General features: G+C 43.7%; 1 protein-coding gene across 3 annotated transcripts in view; it reads left to right on the top strand.

Annotated features, from left to right (window-relative positions):
- Positions 1 to 20,895, top strand: part of LOC144518755 (tetratricopeptide repeat protein 28-like) — a 323,665-nt gene that overhangs the window by 244,246 nt on the left and 58,524 nt on the right. For all 3 annotated transcript variants that reach the window (XM_078251654.1, XM_078251655.1, XM_078251656.1), the window contains one exon: positions 6,457 to 6,964. In XM_078251654.1, coding sequence (XP_078107780.1) covers positions 6,457 to 6,964 — 508 coding nt within the window. The remainder of the gene's footprint in view (positions 1 to 6,456; positions 6,965 to 20,895) is intronic.

Here is a 20,895-nt window from a genome sequence, read left to right as displayed (position 1 = left end):
ATGCATTCCCTAGCCCCTTACCCTAACCTTAACCATCACAACTAAATGCCTAACCTTAACCCTTACCCTCACCCTAACCAGAACCTCATTCTAACCCTAATCCTTAAACCAAGTCTTAACCCTCAAACAGCCCTTTAACCTTGTGGGGTCCAGCATTTTGGCCCCACAAAGCTGTCGGGACCTGTCGGGAAGTATACTGGACTCCTGGTTTTGGACCCCATGAATATAGTTAAACAAGAATACACACACACACACACACACACACACACACACACACACACACTCCCCACCCACACACACTCACACTCCCCCTACACACACACACACACACACACACACACACACACATATGCCGGCCCTGCTATTGTGCTTCCGCACAACCATAAATCAGGCTTATCACATTATTTCTATACTTGTGTGTGTATTATGATGCAATCCATAAGGTTTTTATTCTAAAAACATTGTGAGCATCAAAACTAACTAAAAGACTTTTCTCCGAGCTAATGATTGGAGTTGGTCCCCAGTGGACTTCTTTAGTTTTGTCTTCAAGCTTCTTAGTGTTGTTTATGTATTATCTGCTTTGTGGTTATTTATAAACAGTCCAAAATGATGAGATTGCATTTATTTATTTTTTCAAATTGAAAATGTCACATTCTCTTTAGGGAGGGCCCCCTTAAACCCTCCGCCCAATTCTGTACAGCAGCGAACAGAAACTGACGATGCACATTTGCCCTGCGTACTCGCTCAATACTGGACATCAGTCACTTTATAATTTATACAGTTTATAGGGAAATATGGTCCAGTTTAAATACCAACCACATATATTTACATATATATTATTCCACATGTACATCAAGATGTCATTTAAAAGAAATATGCCTGCCGAGAGCCGGCGATATTTTCACTTTGCCCTTCACATAATGAAACTCTGAATGAATGCAAAGCAAAGAAATAGTTATAAATACAGCTGAACACACCAGACACTTATGAAGATGCTTTTTCTCTTGAATCATTCATACATTCTTTTTCTAAACACACACATACTGTACATACGTACACCCCAGCTACCTTTTCTGTCCTTCATTTTACATAGCTGCCGCCGCCTGCAACCAATTACCTGCTGACATAAGGACTTCCAGCAGTTTGCTCAAGTTTAAAGACTCGACAAGGCATTATACAGGCCCAGGGAGGCAATTACCCTCCGTCACAACTGTTGCTGTTTCATGTTCCCAGATAGCCTATCTAGGGCTGCTCAATTACACGTGCCTTTTTGAAGCTTTGCTCCATCTCTCCCGACTCAAACTTGCACTTCTCCGAGCCCAAAAACAGAGAAGATTTCTCATCTCTGTCTGTCTGCAGCGGGAGACACGGGGAGAGAAAGCGAGAGGAGGGGGTGGGGGGGGCGTGCAATCTTTCTCCAGTTGAGATGAGTTGCTCTTGTGATCAGTGTCCCTCTGAAGTGAGACTGCAACGCTGCATTTTCTCCTCAGATGGAGGCCCAGATAACGAGCAGCCGGCCTCGCTGTTGCACAGAAGATGCACTGTGTGTGTTTGGCTCGGGGACAGACACTCGGACCATATCTCTCTCTCTCTCTCTCTTCTGACTGCAGCCCTCTCCCACCACTGCTCCTTTTTTAACTTCCCGGCAGCATCGCAAAATAACATTCTGTCTAGAATAGAGAAATAATTTCCCGAAATACATAATTTCTGGCAAATTGACTTCATTCTAATTTGATTCCGTTTCTTTCCTGCACTTATCTTTCCCTACCCCTCTCTCTCTGTCTCTCTGTCTCTGTCTCTCTCTCTCTCTGTCTCTCTGTCTCTCTGTCTCTCTCTCTCTCTCTCTCTCTCGCGGAGTCAGATCATATTGTGTTTACAGAGTCCAGCCCTTCTCTGGATGTGTGCTGATTTGATTAATCGTCGCGTACCGCGCGTTATAAACTGTTGATAAACCGCTGGCTCTTATCAGCAAACACATTTTGCACCGAGAGCCTCCTAATGAAAGGTAAACTCGTTCTTCCTGGGAGGGAAGGGGGGAGGGCTCAGATGACATGCTAATAAAAAAACATTAAAAAAAATCGGCTCCAACAACATGATTGCATTTCGTTCCTCTGACAAGGACAGTGGTTTAGGACTCCTGGCTGATTCTCCTCTCTCAGCCTTCTCCACTACGTATGTTTATATTCCGCAGCACATTAGAGAAATGGCTGCTTTCATTGCACATGCTAGAGGTAATGTATTGTACTTAGCATAATTAGCCTCTTATGTCATGCAACCGAGCTGGGCCCGGTGCGAGATCTGTTCCTCGGAGCCCCTGGTGTGTTTCATTTCTTACTCGGCCCACCACTTCACTGCCGTGTGGAGCTCTGTGGTTAGGGCTCGCCTTGCAGCTGTGTGTCTATGCCTTTTGAAAATCCTCCTCCTTTCACGTTGGACCTATTAGCTCTGGTATTCTTCAAACAACCGAGGCTATGATCACCCACTGGCAGGGCTCATGGGACAAGCAATAGTGGGATTAGTGTTCGGAATCTCTGCTGCTGTGACATCAACCACTTTCATAAAAGAATACTTGCTACACTCAAAGAAATAACTCCATAATAACAGAAAAAGCTCTGGCAGCTTGGGCGCTTCAGTAGCTCACCTGGTAGAGCGTGCGCCCATATATAGAGGTTTATTCCTCGACAAAGCGGCCGCAGGTTCAACTCCAACCTGCGGCCCTTTGCTGCATGTCATTCCCCCCCTCTCTCCCCTTTCGAGTCTAAGCTGTCCTTTACAAATAAAATGCCGAAAAAATAATCTTAAAAAAAATGGCAGCTCATTACCCGGACTTTGCACCGTAATTAAAAACTGAAATGATGTGTGTAGCTACAGTTAAAATGCAGAACATTTTCTGTTTGGCCTGTATATAAAATGCTCTCATACAAAGCTGCTTAGTTAGTAAACTTTCCAAAAACGTTGAAAAAAACTTGCAAAAACGGTAAATTTCGGACAAAAATTTCGGAAAAAAACGGTAGCGTTAACTTCTTTAATTTCCCAAAACCAAGCTTCGTGGCAATTACGAAATGCAATACGAAATGTAAAAAACAAAACTACAACTGTGAATCTCATTCTTTGGACAGTTTCTGTTAAAACATACAACGTACAAATGTTTTTTAGAGTGTAGCTATATTTGTATTAGAGCCACACTCCTCCACTGACATGGTTTAATTAATACTACCTGAACATATGACATCACCAAGGTATAGTGCAACTTGGTGAAAGGGTTTTCGGTAACACTGTACTTGAAGGTATCGACATAATCGTGACATGACATTGTCATAACTATGACATGACACTGTCATGAACGTGTCATAAACCTTATAAGCAAGTCATAAACGTTTATGGTTTCTGTGATTAAGGGTCATTCGGTTTTTGTCATGACTAGTTGACATTGTTTGGGTTGTCTTTGTAATGACAACTTGACATTAATCAACGTGACATTACCAGAAGTTGTCTTGGTCATGACAAGTTGACATTACATTTGTTTGGGATGTCTTTGTAATGACAACTTGACATTAACCAGGATGACTTTACCAGAAGTTGTCTTGGTCATGACAACTTGACATAATGTCATTTAATGTCGTTTAATGTCAAGCTGTCTTAATAAGGACACTCCAAAGAAATGTAATGTCAAGTTGTCATGACCAAGACATCTTCTGGTTATGTCACTTTGATTAATGTCAAGTTGTCATAATCAAGACATCCCAAACAATGTCAACTTGTCATGACAAAAACCGAATGACACTTAATGACAGAAGTCATAAACGTTTATGACTTGTTTATAATGTTTAACGATACCTTCAAGTAAAGGGTTACTGGCTTTTCTTTAGGTTTGTGGGAGACGTAGGTGCACGTACTGTAAATGTTCTGTTTTTTGATGGAGTCTGGTGGGTTTGGCAATGGCGGTTTCATGTCAAACTAAAATGATCTGCTATGATGATAGCTCAGTTGGTAGAGCGGGCGCCCATATATAGAGGTTTTGATGGTGATTTCGGGACTGTTTCATGTTAAACTAAAAGGATCTTACTCTTTAACAAAAAGGTCTATCTCTATAGGGATGCTTTCCATAATGTTGTCAGACACTTATAATAATAATATATAATCAAAGATTGTTATTCCCATCAGTCACTTAGACACAAAAACATAGGAAAACAAGGTCCAGGTTGAAAAAAAACAAAACACAGTTACCCTTTAAGACAGTGGCAGTCGTACCTACTCTAAAGCCCAATGCAAGTATCGGTGGCCAGTTCTACAACATATGGCTATGAAAACTGCCTTTATAAACATCTCACAGCTGAAACTACATTGTGTAGTCCAACCGTTTGGAGTTATTTGGCTCTAAATGGCCCCGAGATGACCCAGTGGCCTTCACTGTCAGGGTGTCTGTCCTCTCCGCTGGCCTGCGTCCAGCCCTCTTCCTGGACCGGAGGATGCAGAGTGGGACCTCAGGAAGGAGATGCGTTATGAGCTGACCCTGCATGATTAATTGAACATCTGCTCACACACAGACATCTGACCCCAATTCCCAGCTGTTTACCCTCTGTATAAACAGTTAATAAGCCGGCAGTGAATGTGTCACCCACGGGGTCAAAGGCTGCTTTTTGAGAAATCTTTCCAGGGTTCAACAGTAAGATTGTCCCGATAGCCCGGGGCCAGTAAAACGCCACGTCGGGCAAGTAAATATAACAACCCAGTTGCCCCTTTCGGGTGTCATCGTATTATAAATGACGTCATCATTCTCTTGCCCCGTCGGAGAACGCTCGTTAAATGATTTGAACGTGCCGTTGGCCAATCAAGAATTGAGTTGGTTGGGGCGGCCTCTAGCTCACCCAGTATGAATGGCGCCACATGTAGGCTGAGTCCTTTGCAGCGGCCCAGGTTTGAATCCGACCTGCGGCCCTTTGCTGTGTGTCATCCCCCCTCTCTCTCCCCACTTTCCTGTCTACCCACTGTCTAGCACTATCACTAATGAAGGTGAAAAGCCCCAAAAAAAAAAATAATTGCGTTGGTTCTTGATGCTGATTTTTCTTCGTTGTTTCAAGACTTTGTCTTCTTTTTTTAAATCTTTCTTTAAATGATTTTTTTTACACTTCTTTTTTGAAGCAAGACATTTTTTCTGATTCTGTTTCTTGTAACATTTCTTCAAATATTTTTTTTGGATGCTTTTTTCCCGACTGGACAAGTGAAAAAGAACTTAAACGTTGAAGCCCTGCTGAGAACTGAGAACCCAGAGTGCTCTCAGTACCTACACCCACATGATTTCTAAAAAGTGAGCCCGAAACATTCGTAGAGGGGGCCAGTAAAAATTGGCTTTAGGCAACTACAAAAACCTTAGTGTTGAACCCTGCTCTCCATTTCACTGTTAAACCTCCCCTTTTGCAGTTGTAGCTAGTGTTTGGAGTGGTTTTATTTACACAGGTGGACATTGCTTTAGAAAATGTCAGATGAGAATATGCAGAATATTGTTCTGTGTGTTTTTAGCTTGCCAGCAGTGAGCCGGTCGGCCCCCCACAGCTCTGCTGGGAAGCTTAAACCCCTCTCCTCTCCGCTCTCCCTCCTGATTAGCAGCTTCTTTGTTCCACTGGTGGTGGCATGCCATGAAGCGCGATTGCAGTGGGCAAACTGACGGCTTTAAAACAAGCCTGCTGCTGCGCTGATCTGCATCACACTTTACCCCCCTCCTCGCTTAGCCGAGATGAAATCAAATCAGGTTGGGCTTGTTGCTTGCTCTCTGAGCAGTAAGCCCCCTAAGAGATTTGGGAATTTTTTTTCTTTTTTTCCCCCCCATTTGATGTACAGTAAATCTGGCTGAAGGGGCGTTTAAGTGTGGGTGGGAGATCTGTGATGCAAAGGCAACAAAAATGACTCACTGTTGATGGAATGTGGGTATAATCAACGGGGCTATTAGATATTTATTTATGTCATTTGCCTACGGTTTATTACTTTGCTGTATTTCAACTTCCAAATCTGCAAAGTACGTGTAAGGGCTGCAAGACATATGGAAAATATACGATAACGTCGTTGAATATCTCAAACGATATTACTTGCGCTAAATAAATAAATATTAAAGTGTACTCAGTTCTGCTGCTTTCAGTATTCTGCTAAAATACAAAAAAACTGCTTGTTGAATGAAAGGACATCATTTCAAACTTTCTTTTATTGAACAAATGAAACATTGAATTGAATATAAAAGGCAGCACAAACATGCCAGTTACATATTAATGTGCAGTTTTCTCTCAACTTGATCAATCTCTCAGGAACTTTCGCGATGTGTCACAGCCTTCATGCGATGTGTTTATTGTGCCAGTTGATATATCGATGACGATTAAAAAAAAATAAAATGATATATTGTGTAGCCCTGTTGCCAACAGTTTATGACCTTGCTGTTTTTCTTACTTTCTGTCTTTTCATCCACAGGCTGCTTCCATGGCGCTGAGCAGCTTGGGCCACGTGTATACAGCCATCGGGGACTACCCGAACGCCCTGGCCAGCCACAAGCAGTGTGTCCTGCTGGCCAAGCAGTCCAAGGATCAGCTGTCTGAGGCCCGCGAGCTGGGAAACATGGGCGCCGTCTATATCGCCATGGGAGACTTTGACAACGCCGTGCAATGCCATGAGCAGCACCTGGGCATCGCCAAGGCCCTGGAGAACAAACGAGAGGAAGCCCGGGCGTACAGTAACCTCGGCAGCGCCTACCACTACCACCGCAACTTTGACAAGGCCATGTCCTACCACACGCATGTTCTGGAGCTGGCCCAGGAGCTGGAGGAGAAGTCCATCGAGATGAGAGCCTACGCAGGACTGGGTCACGCTGCTCGCTGCATGCAGGACCTGGAGAGGGCCAAGCAGTACCACGAACAGCAGTTGTCTATAGCGGAGGGACTGAAGGACAGGGCTGCAGAGGGAAGGGCCTCCTCCAATCTGGGTATGTATGCAAAATACTCAAAGACTTGTGAGATCATTTAGCTGTTTTTGTCATCCAACCTGGGCCAAACGTTTTCTATGTTTTTGTGTCTCAAGTTACTGATGGGAACAACAATCTTGGTCCAGCATTAAAGGTGCTCTAAGCGATGTTGGGTGATGCCACTTCTTGTTGACGTTCAAAGTATTTTCAAACAAAACAGAGGCTAGCTCGCCCCTCCCTCCTCCTCATACCATCCCCTCCCTTCCGCGCACTATCCCCCAACCCCCACCCCCAAATCCTTCTTGTCGGTTATTGGCTGGAACACTGTTTGTTATGTTTGGTGGTGCAGGTTGGGCCAGTTTGTTTTTATTGCTGTTTGTGGAGCCTGGGCTGTCTACAGAGACCGTGCTTTTTTTACAGTGTGTTCAGGGGACAGGCAGCTAGCAGATAGTGAGGAGATGTTTTTTACAGTGTGTTCAGGGGACAGGCAGCTAGCAGATAGTGAGGAGATGTTATTTTACAGTGTGTTCAGGGGACAGGCAGCTAGCAAATAGTGAGGAGATGTTTTTTACAGTGTGTTCATGGGACAGGCAGCTAGCAGATAGTGAGGAGATGTTTTTTTACAGTGTGTTCAGGGGACAGGCAGCTAGCAGATAGTGAGGAGATGTTTTTTACAGTGTGTTCAGGGGACAGGCAGCTAGCAGATAGTGAGGAGATGTTTTTTACAGTGTGTTCAGGGGACAGGCAGCTAGCAGATAGTAAGATGTTTGCTGTATGTGACAAAAAATGTTGTAGCCTAAAAAACATGTGACATCGCTTAGAGCACCTTTTAAGCAAGACAAGTGGCGAAACAAGCTACAATGTAACGTTAATGGGCGATTGCGCACTTTCAACTTACTTGACGTAAATTGAAGGTGCGCAATTGCGTCCACTAAAAGTGCTGTTTTTGCCTCTCTCTCGCTCTCTGCAGTGAAAAGCCTCTCTCGCGTTGCTCCGTCATAAACAGTAATTTTATCATCCTAACACAGACTTCATTCAAAGTCGACAGAAACAAAATAAAAGCCGTCTTTGTTCATCTTTCCACTGTTCCAACAATCACCTCTCGGGTTTGGCTGAAATAAACCCTTAATTCACCCATTTACATGTGATAATATGCCCAGCTCTATACACGCTAAAAGTACTGATTATTTACATGGAGTCTGGTGGGTTATACACCTTGCTGGATGCGTTGCTTTGCGTTGTAGCAAAAGGGAATCCAGGTTCAACATTATTTGCAAACAGTTCTTCCTTTTTTTTTGCGGCCTGAGTGTGCCAGCAGAGCACCATCAGTCAACACTGTCTACTCTAATGTATGAGTATCGATCACTGGAGTGAATCTCCCAGGGACACATGACTTATCTCGGTATTAGAGTTCTCCTATAAGAATTGATTTATGGAATCCCCCCAAAATACTGCAATCCCTTTTTTTTTTTTACACACACCTAAGTATTAGGGGTGGGGGGAAAAATCAATACGGCATAGTATCGCCATATCTTCCGTGGCAATACTGTATCGATACACAGACGCCGATGTATGGATCAGTTATATTATATATGTGTTGGTCAGTTTGTCTGCTTGACAATCCCATTTTGCAGCAATAAAATTGAAATGAGATGAACAGACAGAGAAATGTATCTTTAGATGAAACAGATGTTGACAACGTTTCCTTTTGGGGACATCATTTGAAATTGGGAAAAATTAGAAGTTGGAAAAAAGGTCATAAATTGCATTATAATTGCAGGATATTGCATGTTTATGCAATGTTTTTGCATGCATTTTATGTTTAAAATCGCAATAATATCATATCGTGACATAAGTATCGTGATGATATCGTGTCGCGAGGCCTACTAAGTATTATCTCATCCACTGAAATTCAAAATCTGCTCACAGCATGTACAGTTTAGTTAAGATGAGGGTCCAGTTGCCATGACAAATCTTTTAGCACATCCTCAGAGAGAAGGATGCACCTGGTGGTTAGATGGTAAGATAGCTTTCAGTCTGGAAGTAGGTAAGTAAGTGTTCTCTGATTGTTTGAGTTATTTTAGCTTCATTTGATCTCACCTACTGAAAAAAAGGGATGGGAAGAAAATGACGGAGTGTGAAAGGTGTCCTGCTTGCCCTTTTATTGCTTTGGGAAAACAGTATGAGAGCTTCCACTTGCTGCTGGTGTTTTCCCCACGCTGCCGGCTATACAGCCCTTTGTTAGTCCTCATTTAAATGAGCTGTTTACCCGCTGTTGTCTTTAATGATATTCATGGTTGTTAGACCTGAGTGTTTTTGTTACTTTTAGACAGAGGCCAGCAGTGTGTTACCGTATCATCACTGTTTTATGTAAAGTAGTTTTGAGATACAGTATTTAAAGGGCTGCATTATGTTCTGCAGTCCATTATGTAAGAATAAGGTAGTGGAGGGTAGGGCTGCTGCTGTATTAACCTGACGCGCCAGATGGTTTGTTACACTGAGACCATGTGAGACGCCGTGTGGGAAAGGGCAGGCACTTTGAAAAAAACACCTGGCAGGTGATTGGATAAACCATTTCTTTTTAAGATTATTTTTTGGGCATTTAAGGCCTTTGTTTTTATAGGACAGCTGAAGACAGGAAAGGGGAGAGAGAGGGGGGAATGACAGCAAAGGGCCGCAGGGCGGAGTCGAACCTGCGGCCACTGCGTCGAGGAGTGAACCTCTATATATGGGCGCGCGATCTACCAGGTGAGCTACCCAGGCGCCCGCCATTGTTGTTTTGAACGAACAGTTACGGCCGTCACACCATAGACAGTATATAAGAATGGACCAACAGACCCCGTTGTTCTGGACGGAGACCAGTGAAGGATATTAGAAGCTCTTTCCCGGTGATGGCTGAGCGTTACTGAGCAGCCTCCAACTGAGAGAGACGACGTAAATGTGACGTGAGCAACCTGTCTGAAAGTTGGAAGTCTTCTGGTAGCTGTGCCAAGAGAAATCTCAATCATTCCCAATCTAGCAGAGACGGAGAGTGTAGGTATATGTAAGGAGATAACATAGGCACAGGCTCATTATTGATCACTAAAATTATAGTTAACATTAGTAATTAAACTTAAACAGCTGATGGAAGTCCAAACTGCCTGAGAGCTTCTCCTGTACTATACGGTAACTCCTCTACTATGAGACAGGAAGTCTCGTGGTTATGACACAATCGTTAGCCTATTGTTATAAAAACGTCTGCTACGGAGCCATAACGTGAGCTACAAGGTAATGGAGCCTTTTATACATTGTCGTGTTTCTTTAGAAATAAACAACGGACAAATAGTCTTTAAACGCTTCAGATGTAAAGGTATTCTCTGTCAAAGTGACGTCAAAATGAATGGCAGTCAATGGGATGCTAACGTCGGGTGATGGCTTGGTAGCATCAAAATGGTGCCATAGGATGTTCGAGCTCTGAAGCGAAGCTTACCCCCTTGCGTCACACACACCTAAACCACGCCGAAGCTCCTCGTCGGGCACTGATCGGTTCGAACACAGACGCATTACTTTGAAGCCTGACGAGATGGGTTTTCCTGTGATATGTGACTCTGCGATTCTCACGTGATCTTGCGTTATTGCGAGAATCCAGCTGCCGTGCGGGGTAAGCATTTTCCGTCCTCATATCTAAACCAGGGAATGTAGTCTTGTATTGCCAGACCTTCCTCCACAGCGCTGCCGAGGAGGGTCTGTCTAGTCCACACAGCATTCCTGGATGGGAGAAAAACGTGCTCTGGTTTACTGGCATTTCTTTAAACCAATCACAATCGGCGGATGAAGCAAAATAGTAAGGAACTTGTTTTGGTGTTAATATATACGATCATGCATAGGCATAATTTACGGGGGGGATGGGGGGTTTGCAACCCCCCCCAATAATCAAAACTAAATAAAAGACATTTGCATGCAGAAAGGCACAAATTGTTGCAGAAAAATCCCCCAGAATGCAGGAAATGAAGCGTTTGATGGTCAAATTATGCTGTGGGACGAGCACCGGACACCCCGGTTATAATTGTCACCCCCCCTAATGTGTGAAACAAATGTTTTCGCCCCCTCCCCCCTATGTTGAACCCAAAGCTACGCCCTTGCGATCATGTCTTTTGATTGAAACTGAACATGTAATTATTGCTGTCTTTACAGTCCAATATCTTACAGCAGAGAGAATGACATTATTAGCAAAGGGAACTTTGTGGGGCGCACGGGTAGCTCACCTGGTAGAGTGGGTGCCAATATATAGAGGTTTACTCCTCGAAGCAGCTTCAAGTCTAAGCTGTCCTATACAAATAAAGGCCTAAAATGCCCCAAAAATAATCCCCCAAAACAAAGAAGGGGACTTTGTGGAGTGTGCTAACACAGTGATTAAAGGAACCTGAAGGATAAAGGTGTCCCTTTGTATATTCAACACCCCATGAGATAAATGGTACGGCCAATTGTCCTGCATTTAGTCCAGCCGTTACTACCTGCGCTGGGTGACTTATGATCACCACGGAGACCGTAGTAAACCTGACTCTAATGGACAACTAAGAGGCATAATAGTTCCCCCCAGATGAAGTATTCTTTAACCTAATGTGTGAAAGTGTGCGAACAGAGAGTGGGGTTAATCAGCCGAGCATAAATTGAAGGCGTCCTTTGACCAGGCTAATGGCCGCACATCCCCGAGCGCTCTCAGCACCAACACACACCTGATTTTTTTTAAAAAGTGAGCTGCTAACTGGTTGCCATAAATTAAGGGGCTCTGCTGAGAACATTTTATGATCTTCCTACAGTTCACGGGAGCTTTATTGCGGGGGACTATATGTCAGGCGGCGAATGTGTTCCTATCTGTAGTGGGATTGCCGTTACGATGGCAGGAGCGCTCTTATTCATTATTAGCTGCTACATTAGAGTTGTTCCAGTCCATGACAGAGTAATGATAGTGTAGCTGATGCAGTGTCAAAGACCTTAGAAGCTAAATGAGTGGGCGGCAGCAGTGGCGATGGCGTCTCTTGCTCGGTGGAGCCAGCCTGGACAACTGCACCGTGGTGTGGATACAGCAGCTCTACTTTTCAACAGTAGAAAGCGTAAAGGATCCAAACAGTTTAATGGTCTAATCATTTCAGCTGGACTTGGAGGATGTTATATTGTTGGCTAGTTTTTAATTTATAATACAACATCAGCTTTTATAAACTACATGTGTTATGTGTGCAGAACTCTTAAAGTGTAAAGTAACTAGTAACTAAAGCTGTTAGATGAATGTTGTGGAGTAAAAAGTACAGTATTTCTTATCTGAAATGTAGCGGAGTAGAAGTAGAAAGTGGCATGAAAAGAAAAGACTTGAGTAAAGTACAAGTACCTCAACATTTGGACATAAAGGTGCACCATGAGTTCCTAGATGGTTTCAGCGTGATTTCATTTTTGTCTCAAATCGTAGGCGTCTCTCCTTGATCCGCTAGCTGCCTGCCCCCTGAACACACCGTGAAAAAGCCCGGTCTCGGGGGACAACACAGGGGTCGTAAACGTCAAACAAACACTAGAGGCACAGGCTGTGCACCAAAATACAACAAACGACTCCAGCCAATCACCGACAAGATGGTGGGGGTTAGTGACAGTTAGTCAGTTAGTCATGACAGTTAGGGAAACATGGGGGGAGGGGCGAGCTTGCTCTGTTTTGTTTGGAATTTACTTGGAACGTCAACAGAAGTGACGTCATGCAGGAACTCATAGTGCACCTTTAAGTACAGTACTGGAGTAAATGTCCACCATTGACTGTTAATGAAAGGTATGTAAGTTACCTGGCTGTTCCTCTAATCACTCATCTCAGCTAACGTGATCTATTAACAGTGATGGGATACCAGTGTATCCACTTGTTTCTCCCTGACCTGTGTGACCTGCAGCTAGTAGCTAAATGACGCCAGAGGGCCTACAGCAGGATAATTCCTTTAGCCTTCACAGGACATGTTCACAAAGGATTGATTGTCACTAAAGGTCAGGCTACGGTTAAGGAACACGGTGACAGCTACTGCACTGTCTGTCAGACTGTCTGCTGCTCACACACACACACACACACACACACACACACACACACACACTGTACGCTCAGGAACAGGCACACAGACACACTAACACCCATGAGGCACAACATGAAGTCAACTAAAGGTTGGGGCTGCCCCCCTCTGAGTCCATTAGGTGACTAATCGCTGGTTTTGGTCTTAGCAGACTAAGATTCCTTAAGATGATTAGTCATTTTTCATGCTGTATGACTTACTTCCAAGAAACCTCTGAGCACATCTTTGCTAAACCCAAGATTTAAAGGGGGGGGTTTGCATGATTCTTTGTGGTGAAACTCAGTTTTACAAAGAGAGAATTTCTTTCGTGGAGGACAGCCCTGCTAAAGGTGCAGACAAGCTGCAGTGCAGGCAATGCTTATGCTGGAGAAAAATCCTTTTTGTTGTTGTTGTTGACTGAGCTGTGGGAAGTCGGTGCAGTGGTGCCAGGAGAATGGCGGATCGTCTGTGGTTACTCCAGGGACCCAGTATACATTCACTCTCTCTTACTCTTACACAGAGACACAAAGTAATACACAGATACACCAAATGTATCCCAGAGCTTTGTGTGTGTGTGTGTGTGTGTGTGTGTGTGTGTGTGTGCGTGTGTGCGCGTGCGGCCACATTTTTGCGTGTATTCGTGCTGTTCCACTCAGGCATCTCTCTCTGCTTGTGTGTGATTGTTTGAGGCTATATTGTGAGAGTTGGTGGCAAACCGGCAGCCGAGAGGAAGAAACACAAGAGGCACCGAATGCAATTGGATCTGACAGTTTCCATTGGTGTTGGTGGAAAATTTGACTGTTCCATTCAAGGGGTGTGTGTGCGTGTGTGTGTGTGGGTGTGGGTGTGTGTGGGGGGCTGTTGATATTTCAAGCGCCCCCTCTCTGACAATACGCTAGACAAAACAAGGGTTACACAAATGGTCAAATGTTAAGTGAGGAGAAGAGACACTGTAAGCAGTTGTGGAAGAAGTATTCCGATCTTTTACCACGTAAAAGTACTAATTGAAGCAAGCAAGCATTGAAAATGTTAAAAGTATGCAGGTATCATTGGTAAAATGTACTTAAAGTATTAAAAGAAAAAGTGCTCAACGCAGAAAAAGACTCAATTTTTAGAAACTGGAAACGAAAATACTGTAGTGTTAAAAGCGTAAAAACAAAACGGGTTAAAAAAGTTCCTTGTTAAATGGTCTAATGAGTTCAGCTGGACTTGTAGGCCGGTATATTATTGGCTAGTTTAATTTTTAATAAAACACCAGATTTTATAAACTACATGTGTTTTGCGTGCATTAATCTTAATGTGTAAAGTAACTAAAGCTGTAACAGAGTAATGTAGTGGAGTAAAAAGTCCAATATTTCTCTCTGAAATGTAGCGGAGTAGAAGTAGAAAGTGACATGAAAAGAAAAAAGTACCTCAACATTTGTACTTAAGTACAGTTCTGAAGTAAATGTACGTAGTTACATTCCACCACTGCGTTTTATGTTTGTGTCGTATTTAATTGATCTTGCGTTATTACCGTTTGTGTCTGCTGCACTAGTTTATATTCACTTCCACACGTTTTTCTTCCATCCCAGAATGCTGTGTGGACTCGCCAGACCTTCTTCCGCAGCGCTGTGGAGGAAGGTCTGGCGAAGCGAGACTAGTGCTGCACGAACAAAGAAAGTTCTACTCGCGCTGTTTACACCTAGAGAGACTTCCTGCCCATCTCAGTGCTGCCTGATCTGTTGCTACTTCTTGTCTGTTTTCTCTGTCTCTCTTTTTTCTTCAGTTTTTGACGCCTCCCTTCCTCTCTCCCTCTCTCCCTTCACCCCTACTGATTGTAATCTGCAGCTGTCAAGCTCCCAGTAATTGAAACTGACTTGATGAATCGCTTAATTACCTTTAATAGCTGATTCCAGAGGAGCTGAATAATGGCGATAACAGCGAGTGAAGTGGAGGCTGTGAAGCCGGCAGTCTGTAATTGCCACCGTTGTTGTTGTTGTTGTTGTTGTCGGTGTAGTTTTTTGTTTGCGGCAGCGGGGTGCGCGTTGCGACGCCGTCGTCGGCGCCCACAAGCCTGCTTAGCACAATAAGAAATGGGTTAATACTAACAGGATGTTGTTTGAAACGCCTGCCTTTTTACGCCGCGCGCAAACAGGGGAAGGATGAGCGAGTGAAGACTAACGAGCTGCGATGAAAGCCCCAAAAACAGAGTGCGAGAGATGGGAAGGAGAAGCTTCAGACACAGGAAAGAACAAAGTTTTGTTATGCCCTCTCAGCGTGTCGTTAATGTTGCGTGTAGTGCGGATGGAGCGGCTGACATGGCTCTGAGGTACAGTAGTATAGAGATGGCTGTGCTCTAATATCTAACCACGATGCCCGGCGGTAACAGCGGCCCTGCCTCAGCACACTCTGACCTATAAAGGATATGAAAATGTTGCGTTCCAGCCCCATTTATTATTCATTAATTGGCTAACTTACCCCCTAGTCAGCAATATTTCATATCGGAGGGAGGACTGGAAGTGGAGCTCACATTTCTGCCGTTCATGAAACAGAATCTAAATTGTATTAGTTCCCCCTTGCATTTCACTTCAAAGAGTCTTGGTTATTATTGTTCTCTGTGTGATTTCAATACATTTCTGTGAGATTTCACCTCCGTTCAGTCTTTTCTTTTGTCTTTATCAGGGGACATGCCCTCCATCCCCCACACTTACAGCAGGTCTGAGTTGATTTTAACGCACCATAATTAGGCGAGTGTGCACGTTACTCAGGTTGCACCCCCCCCACACACACACACACACACACACACACACACACACACGCAACCCCACACACACACATTTACAGCACCCCCTCCCACAAAATACTACTTAGGGTTGGACATCGAGAATTATTATTATTGGAATCGTTTTGAATCGTTTGGAGGATTTGGTATCAAATCTGATCATGGCTTCCAAATTTAATATGCGCAAGTTTTGGTTTCCGTAGCAGCCAGGCGCTTGTTGTGTTGCAGCCATTGAGCTCAGTAAGCGGCGCCCTAGTATGGCTTCATTTTATACACCTGCAAACTAGTCGCTTTTTGGCGAAAATCGCCGTTTTGAATGGGAAAATGTCATCCACGTGAATCGTGTAGATCAGAAGAGTTTTTATTTGGGGGGGGTTGTACAATTTCCCATAAACGGGAGTTTCAAAAACCTACTGCGGTCTTCTTCACAATAAAACATCTTTGGTGATACGTCATGAGTCGCGAGTCATTTGGCCAATCGCTGACGTTAGTTTTGAGGTCAGTGCTGTATAAAATGTGTCACCTTTTTCAGCCCTTCTGAGATTGCAGGTATGATTTGACGTTGAAAAAGCCCCGTAAAACTGCAACCCACCATTGAATCAAAATAAAACTTTCCTCTTATTTGTGAAATAAGCATGTGACCCGTTTCAACTCCACCCCTCAAAGAATCAATGAGAACCGGAATCAGGAGGAAGAATCAGAATTGGAATCAGCATCGTTAAAACCCAAACGATACCCAACCTTAACGTCTAAAAACGTCCTAAAATATGTCTTAACTTTTTGCCTATTAAGAAACTTAGTACAAATATTTGGTTCATTGGCATGTTCTCCCTCCGTGTGGCCAGTTAAAATGTTAGCAGGGCTTATCATCAATCAGAAATGTAGGCTACTTTTCTTTTTTAAGATTATTTTTTGGGCATTTTTAGCCTTTATTGACAGGACAGCTGAAGACATGAAAGAGGAGAGAGAGGGGGAATGACATGCAGCAAGGGGCCGCAGGTCGGAGTCGAACCCGGGCCGCCGCGTTGAGGAGTAAACCTCTATATATGGGCGCCCGCTCTACTAACTGAGCTACCAAGGCGCCCAAATGTAGGCTACTTTGATCTTTTCAATAAAAAATCCTCCTCCTGGAACAATCTGTCCCCCTCACTTCTGAAATGATGGCTACGCCCCTGGTCTTTATAGTCACGTAACAATTTCTACATTGACGTGACATCCCTGCAGCGTACATATCCCGATAGCCCAGGTTGTCCTGGAAACAATGATCTCCATAACTTGATTGTGCATCACATCTATTTTGATTGGAGTAAGCATTTGAGAGTGCCCAGATTAAGCCCCCTCTGAGGGCTTTTTGCATCTCTCCATCACATCTTTTATTGATTATGTGTACATGTATATTAATCTGTAGTATTTGTACGTATACGTGTAAACCAATAAACCAAAGTAGTTTAAATTAAATTTAAACACACACACACACACGCACACACACACACACACACACACACACACACACACACACACACACACACACACACACACAGAACCTAGGCCCTTGGTTTGACCACATATCTCCCAGAAGTCACCTGAAATGTCGACTCCATCGGCGAGAAGAGCTGGAGGTAACAGTCTTAATTAAGCTTTTTTTTTTTTTTTCTTTCTTCTTTTCTTCCCACTTCCTTTTACCCGGCGTCTCCAGGGGAATGCGTTCTGCTGACGCTCCCAAAAACAAAGCAACGAAAAGAGGAAAACAACAGGAAGTAGAGTTCACACAACAACACACAGTCAGACAACGTGCACTGCGATGCTCTCTGCGTTCCGAAAAATCAGGACATAACTTCTGTATTTAATTAGTTTCAGATCCTTTCATGCTAAATCCCCTTTTTTTCCACTCAAGGGTCATGTGAGAATGAGCGCTGGAATCTACATTCCTGTTAAATCAGTCGTGGAAATCTGCTTTGGGGTCCAGGCATCTGATGACCAGCTTTAGTAACATGTCTGACAGTTAACAATGTCGCACCAGATGATTAAGCATCATCGACTATGTTTTTAATACATAATCTGGGTTTGTCGGCATATAGTCATATAATCAGTGGTGTAGTCTAATGTATTGTAGTGGGTGTACTGTACTATGGTACATAGGCCAGAATCTGCCTTTGGGGTAGGAGGGGCATATCAAAGTGGGGGGGTCTGGGTGTCCTCCCCCAGGGAATTTTTGAGCGTCACCCCCCCAAAAATGTGTTGCCAGATATCGCGAGAGTTCGGTCCTGAGACAGAAACAGGTTGGAACCAACGTATCATGACGCAGCACTAAGCTAAACACTGAAGAGGGAAAGTTGCCGAATATTTTGCTGCGTTCCAGACACAATTTTTAGCCCGTAAGTTACGACTTCAACTCACGACTCGCTAGCTAAACATTGTGCCGTTGGCAGGGTTCAGGTTAGGCTACCTAACGTTGACGTTAGCTAGCGCTTGCTGATACTAGCGATTTCTAGTCAGTGACATATTTTGGGCTTTATTTAATAAACATAACCTGTAGTAGTACACAATCATGTGTATTGTTTTGATTACAATGTGCTTTACGTACTTTACGTTGCCTATTTATTTCTATTTCTCACCGTTAATCAGCGGCGTCTGTACAGCATCATCAGGGGGTCGCCATTGTTGTTTATGTGTGTGTGACGTCAAAAACTGTACCTGGGAGTACAACGATCTGGTACCAGTTCACGGGGAGTAAGTTACGTGCTTGACTGCCGTTCCAGGGCACTTTCACTGGTAGAAGGTTGTGAAAACGCGAGTTACGGGCTGCCTGGAACACAGCATTAATCTGAGTCTGTCAGCGGCAAAATGAGCACATTTGTGAAGGTAAATACAAGCTGGATAATTGTCCTATTAACTTACATTGCTTCTTGTTTCGCCGCTGCCGACTGCAGCGATCTCGCTTAATACTGGACCGATGTCAAAGACTGTTGTTCCCATCAGTCACTTAGACACAAAAACATAGGAACATAGGGTCCAGGTTGAAAAAAACGGTAGTTACCCTTTAACCCTGTGTACATCATCCCCACCATCATCATCATAATCACCATCACCATCATCATCATCATCATCATCATCATCATAACAGCAATAGTTGCATGAACATTAATCCTTTTCCAAACTGATCTCAGACTGCCCACATCAGGAACTGCAGACAGCGACCAGACTTGCCTCGAGGCATGGAGATTATTCAGTTTTGTGCCTAAGCCTTTCGGAAACAGCACTGATTGTAGATATATTATTAGTCTGACCAGGAACGGGAGCAGGAGAGAGCTGAATTTAGAGAGGAATTTAGTGAGCCTAATGGCCCAGACAGGATGAATGAAAGGCTGCAGACAGGGAAAGAGCCTAACGAATACATAAAAAAGTGCATTTATGTGAGATTGGTGACATCTTCAGCTCTCCATTAAAGGGTAACTTTGTTTGTTTTTCAACCTGGACCGTATTTCTTTTGTATTTTTGTGTTTGAGTGAGAATTGACGGGTGGGAAAAACAATCTCTGAAATTGGTCCAGTATTAAGCGACAAAATAAGCTCCGTTTAAACATTAATGGGCAAATGCGCATCTTCAATTTACGTCAAAGTTGTTGCCGCTGACAGACTCAGATTATTATTCTAAGTGTCTGACAACATTATGGAAAGGATCCCTACAGAGATAGACCTTCTAGTTAAAGAGTAAGATCCTTTTAGTTTAACACGAAACAGCCCCGAAATCACCATCACCAAACTCCACCAGACTCCATGTAAATAATCAGGACTTTTATCATTGTAAAACACACTTCATTCAATGTCGACAGAAACACAATAAAACTATCAAAAGCCGTCTTGGTTCATCTTTCCACTGTTGCAACAATCACCACTCTGGTTTGGTTGAAATAAACCCTTAATTCACTCATTTACATGTGGAGATATGCTGGCTCTATACACACTAAAAGTACTGATTATTTACATGGAGTCTGGTGGGTTTGGTGATGGCGATTTCAGACCTGTTTCTGGTTAAACAAAAAGGATTTTAGACCTTAAGAAAAAGTTTTATTATTGTAGGGATCCTTTCCATAATGTTGACAGTAACGTGATGAAGTCAAGCAAATCCAGTTTGAGTAATACGTCCATCATCGTAAAACACACTTCCGGGTAAATTCCTTGAGCCAATGTTATTCTTGCAAATGGAGAGAGAGGGTGATGGAAGAAGAGGTGGTAGGATTTCTAGGATGCCAGTCTTACTGTTACAGTCACTGTCCTGGAGAGATCTTTGCTAACCGGCCCCCAAGTTTTAGTTTGTTATAAAAGCAGCAGACGCTCCCTGCCTCCCCCTGCATGGCCCCCGTTCAATCTCCTGACGGAGGACCATGCCAGAAACTGGACTAGAGGCCCTGCCAAACACACTCCTAGACTTTGTGCTTACACTAACGTTTAGCTCACTGTATGCAGTTATTATCCCACTCACTGCGGAGCTGTTAAGTGAAACTAAAGAGCTGCAGCATTACTTTGCATTAAGCGACTGTGCTGAGTTAAGCACATCTGCAAATTCAGCATGAAATGTGATCCGGTCCCTAAACGGAGAAGGCGATTGTGTGCAGTGCAATAGATGTTGAGAGTGAACATTGTTAGATGACGTGGTGGGAGGAATCAGATGTCATGCGTGTGGACTGTTGGTTTGGCGAGGGTCAGCATGAGCGCAGGGGCGGGGCTAGAAGGGGGGCACGGGGTGGCACCCCCCGAAATATGATTGCCCTAGAGTGGGCTAGAGTGCTGTCAATCTGATAATTGTGATTTCCATTGGATCAGAGTACTGTCACCTGGCTGCCTGTTCTGCCAAGTTTCCCAGACCCAATTAATGTTTCCATGACAACTGTCCAAATTTCTGATAGCATGGAACCAGCACTGGAGTGAAACTAATGATGAATGTGATTTTTTTTTTATTTAGCAGAATGACATGATGTGGTTCTGTCCTATCCAATATTTCCTATACTTCTTAGCAGATTTGCTAGATTCTCTGACTCTGATTATCTGTCCCCCCCTCCCTGCGCCACCCCACGTAAAAAAAAATCCTGGAATCACCCCTGCATGAGTGGAGGATGCAAACAGGACTCTGTG

Source organism: Sander vitreus, chromosome 5 (assembly GCF_031162955.1).
Source record: "Sander vitreus isolate 19-12246 chromosome 5, sanVit1, whole genome shotgun sequence".
NCBI lineage: Eukaryota > Metazoa > Chordata > Actinopteri > Perciformes > Percidae > Sander > Sander vitreus.
The sequence above is the reverse complement of the archived record's forward strand: the minus strand, read 5'-3'. Positions and strand labels throughout refer to the sequence as shown.